At 37.7% G+C, this 5,021-nt stretch overlaps 1 protein-coding gene across 10 annotated transcripts in view; it reads left to right on the top strand.

Annotated features, from left to right (window-relative positions):
- LOC117181494 (E3 ubiquitin-protein ligase MARCH8) overlaps nucleotides 1-5,021 on the top strand; it is a 238,147-nt gene that overhangs the window by 19,087 nt on the left and 214,039 nt on the right. For all 10 annotated transcript variants that reach the window (XR_004468131.1, XM_033374223.1, XM_033374229.1 and 7 more), the window contains one exon: nucleotides 3,479-3,570. Coding sequence is in view for 9 of the 10 variants with exons in the window: in XM_033374223.1 (XP_033230114.1) it covers nucleotides 3,479-3,570 (92 nt within the window). In the remaining variant the exon portion in view is untranslated. The remainder of the gene's footprint in view (nucleotides 1-3,478; nucleotides 3,571-5,021) is intronic.

Genomic DNA, 5,021 nt, shown 5'->3' with positions numbered 1-5,021 from the left:
CCGATGGGATGCCCTCTGAATCCCTTCCTCGCTTTTGAGTTTCAGTTCTGGTTATCGTCGTTGTAGTCACCGATGTGCCAGGTTCTGCAGCTGCTCTACTATCCCGCTGCGCTTGCCTGCTCAGTCTCCTTTTCGGGGAGCCGCTGATGCGCTTCTTCTTTTTGGGGGACTCATTGACCACTCCTGTTTCCATAGCCTCACTCAGAGGGGCCGTCACACCCTCAGCTCCCGAAAGAGCTGGGGGCACAGACGCCGCCTGAGTAAGGCTTGTCGGAGAGACCGATTGGGATGAAAGGGTTATACTAGACCCGTTAGGACCTAGTCCCTTTCCCCCCTCCGCCAACTCTCTTTCTCCTTCTTTTGGAATATTTGCGTGATCCATTTTGGTTCCCACGAGTATCTAGGGAAATAAAAGGTCCGTCCCTCCAGAGACCCGCATAAAAGGGTAAGACTAATTACTCGGGGAGGTCGTCCAGTGTCTCCGAGAGGCCGTTTGGTCACCTTCGTAACTCTAAGTGCCAAAGTGCCATGGGCACAATCACTCTACACCCATGGCTTGGGGGGGGGGGGTCACATTGAGCGAGAAACTCAATGAATACCAGTTCACATGCCACCATACCAACGGAGGGATGTTTCTTGGTCGCATGCGGGCCGCAGGTCATTCCCGTGCCGATTCGAGAAAATGGAGATCGGTCCGGGAGAGACTTTGACCCAGGGATCCAGAAGGCCCGTGTTAGCTAGGTTCTTTCACCCTTTCATCATACTACAATTATGCATACCAGGAGAGCTCGTTTATAGGGGTCCTTTCATCCATATCCATACGCATGCAGGCCGAGGTCCGTTTAACCCTTATGTCCCACACGCTTAAGCCTCCTCACCAACTACAAGGTCTTAAAGCTCCTAGGGGAGGTTCTCCGTTTAAGAAAGTAGTAAATATACGAGCTAAATTTTTGTGGGTAGAAGTGAACCTTTTCCACCAAAAGTTGTTGATTTTACCTGGCTCTGGCGCTGAAAAGTTCTTAGTCCTAGCGATACATTTCTTCAGTAGTAATTAGTGAACACTTCTACGCTGGACTTTACAACAGTTGCCCCTGCATATCTGAAGCGTCTTCATTTAGCTTATGAGTATCTCCATATACTTTTCCCAGAACACTTGGACCTCTACTCGAATAGGTGGATTTTCATCGGCACATGACATTTTATTGAACGTACGAGAATGATGAGTTGATAGGGTGGAATTTTCCGGAAACAACTGTACTCGCCGTTTAAGGCGCTCTTTGGCTGTTGAAAGAGCTCTTATTGTTTGCCCCCACTGCAGCTTGATGGTCAACAGTTTACACCTGTTCAGCGTATGATTTCCTTTACGTAAGTTTCGAGCAAGTTGCCTAACTTTTGGAGTTATATTTTAATTTGATGTTATATAGGTAATCACGCACAGACATTTGATTCATGCCTCCTCGTTGTTTTAATTTTAATACTGTATCTACATAAACGTTTTAGTTTAAAAGAAACGCGTGCTGAAGAATCATTACTTTTATTATCGCTAATAATGGAGACTGTCTTCTCGTAAACTACATAAATTGTATTTCGGTGATAAACATTCTGAGAGAGCTAATTATAGAGAGCAGTATCACGTTCAGCAAAAAAACATTCTGAGAGAGCTAATTGGAGAGAGCAGTATTACGTTCAGCTTATTTGTATATCCTGAGAAATACTTCTTGGTGGTTTTTCGATGACATTATCGGCTATCTAATAATATTAAATTTTAAAACTGTTTTTTTACCACCTTAATCTGGGCACTAAATTAGAGGCTTATATTCTTTTTCTTTTAGAGGGGTTAAAAGCTAACTAAACGTTGGATAATATGAGCTCAGGATTGTTATTTTGTCAATTTTCAAAGAATAAATTTTTTAAATAATTCAAATAATAATATTTTCTTATATTAAAAACAATATCTAAAATAATAAGTTCGATCAGAAAAATCTGGAAAAGTCTTAATATTTTGTTTCTGCTGAAAAACAAGGTTTAAAAAATATATGGGTGATTGCTAAAAAGTTTACCAGTTTAGACAAAGAGCTTTTTGTATTTCAATCAGAAATAGCTTCTACCATCAGGTGGTGTTATGTTTCATTCGGTAAAGATTAAAATATGATTTAAAAAATCTTTTAAGAATATATGCAGGACAAGTAAAAATATTTGTAAATATGGAGAAAACTACTATTTTCACGATCTATTTGATTTTGACTTCACCGTTTCAAAATATACCCTTATTTTATAGTACACTGTAAAAAAATTCTGTGTTATTTTACATAATAATGCGTTGGAAACTAATTGACCCATACAATACATAGTTGCGTAAAAAACATAATGCGTGTAAATTCACAGCCACGCGAGTAAAAAACTTTTTGCTTGTACATTGGCAAGATTGGCGTCCCATGGCAGCGTCAATCTTGACGCAAAACGTCAAAACACTAGATACTTCCGCCAATGATATTCTCTTAGTAATCCACAGAAACACTGCTATTGGCAGATATGTCAGGTGATTTGAAGTTTTACATTTTTTCGTAAAGATTGACATTCCTATGGGATGCTATCCTGAAGAAAAACCATAGTAAAAAAAGTCGTAATAACGCGTCCTTTGTTTGCCGGGCTAAGCGAGTGCCTGCTTGCTACTGGTCGCTCGACAGTCGACTGCTCGCGATTTCGGGGCTTTCCGCGATTTGTCGCTCAAGCCCGAAACGAGTCTCCATCAGTGGCAATAGCATACTGTATGTAATTCTGCTCTCTATCAAGCACTTCTACATTCCGTCAATTTAAATCACACAGAACAATGATAAATGCGATGTTATTGGTAAATTCACTGTCTCACGAAAATATAATGCTCTATTTATCTTTACGATGTATGACATAGGTAAAATATTTTCCAGTGCAATATGCTGCAATTTTACACGTCGCTTGCCAAAGTTCCGCGGTCACGGCTTTATCACAATGTTCATTTTAGTTTAATTATAGGAGAATGTTAATTAGTATTGAGGACACAGGTTAAATTACGGTCGAATGTGATTTTCAGCGTAACTTTTTTACAGTGTATGATTAATTAATGTGGAGCATTACCGGAAAATTGATTTTAAAAATAGTGATAATTATTTACTGTTATTCGGATTTAACATTGTTGAATCGGTTTTTAGGTATACTAAAATGTTCATAAGTATAAAATTAATAATTGTAGCCCGCACTATTAATAGTTTTAATCATTATTCTCGAGTTTTGTCTTGAAATAGTAATGTGGCGTAACCAGACAGAAAACAAAAATTGGAATTATATATTTAATTAAAGAAACTAAAATTATCAGAATATCACAATAGATAATTTATATAAATCCCACTTAGAAATTTTATATATTATTGTATGTCTATTTATCTTGCCAGTAAATATAATTTTCTCTATTATAATATAATTATTGCTTTGTCTACATTAGGAACCTGCCTATACGTCTGTCGACACGAACATACCGGATCATTGTCATTCTTCCATTAGTACATTGTCATCAAGCAATCACGATATTTGCAGGTGAGTACCTTGTTTTAGTAAATGCTAGAATTGCTTTCCAATTAAGGCATATATAGAGTTATTTACATATTTTTACCAACTATTTATTGATTAAGGCAGTGGAAATACAAAACTAAAATTATGGATGAAGTGCAATCCTGTGAACAGATATGAAGCTTTAGCAAATAATGGGATCGAGCAAAGACTTTGTGTGCGGCATTTAATTTATTGGCTCACGCGTGGCGTAACTCTGTTCCTGGAGAAAGTAAGGTTCAGCCAATAAAACACCTCACTCTTGTTTATTCCTGCCCCATCCTCGTCTTAGATATACAAGAAAAAAACACAGAAACTAGATTTACCATCTCATCTGGAAATTATCATGATAAGGTTTATTAACGCTTACCTGATGTACTCCCGTGTCCACATGGATAAAGTGCGGAGGAGTGTTTCCAGGCCAATGGAATAATTGCTTAAGAAAGTTGTTTTGTACAACGTTAAGGTCCTCAAGATAACGCACATCCCATACATCAGCACCTTACAATAAAGTAGCCTTGATAATTGATCTCAAAAGCACGACAGTGGCTTCCCATGAATTGTATTTAGACTTATTTAGGATACTGCACACTCTATACATTGTGTTCGTCCCTTTCCAAATAAAATGGAACGGGGTTCCGGGGTAAGTGTAGGCGTTAACAAACTCAAGAGTGGATGCATTCTTTCACATGAGCGGGCGAACTTACATCTACTTACCAGCTTTAAGAAAATTGACGATCTTTATTTTTTTTTTTTGGTTTAAATGAAGGCCATTTTGATCGCAACACTCCTCCAGAACTTTTAACTTGTCACGAGCGTCGTGCTAAACAGTAGCAAACATAACTATACCGCCCGCGAACAGAATCATAATTAGAGATCTGATAGCATGCAGTAACACACCCTTCATATGTTTCTTTATAAAAAGTTCACAATATCAGCCCAGTGATCCCAGATTTGAAACAAGGTGCACTCCAATACTATCACAGGTCTATGTTTGTGTGAATATAGTGGGAGATGGTGTACATGACTGGGTTGCGCGCGCAACCCATTTCTCCTCTTCTGAACTTGAAAACTCGAAGGTGCAGGATTGCCGGTCGGAAAACTTCGGCGGTTCTATTTATATCTCTATCCGCTTTGAGATAAAATGAAGAAATTGGGATTTTAATGTTCCAAGATTTCGATGCTTCGATTTTGAGGTTATGATTTTCAGGTGTGGAATACTAAACAAATATATATATGTATATCTATTGTTAATGCTAACATTATTTTTATATTATATTATATCATATTATAAAAATCTTCTTTTTCTATTTTGATCAGCATTTCAAAGAAATTCAAGAAATTGGCGATTTTCATAATTTGAATACTTCGCGCGCCTCTTTATATGCGTATATTTTAAAGTTATGTTATTTCAAGTATAAAATTTAAATAATATAAAT

This window comes from Belonocnema kinseyi, chromosome 10 (genome assembly GCF_010883055.1).
Source record: "Belonocnema kinseyi isolate 2016_QV_RU_SX_M_011 chromosome 10, B_treatae_v1, whole genome shotgun sequence".
NCBI lineage: Eukaryota > Metazoa > Arthropoda > Insecta > Hymenoptera > Cynipidae > Belonocnema > Belonocnema kinseyi.
The sequence above is the reverse complement of the archived record's forward strand: the minus strand, read 5'-3'. Positions and strand labels throughout refer to the sequence as shown.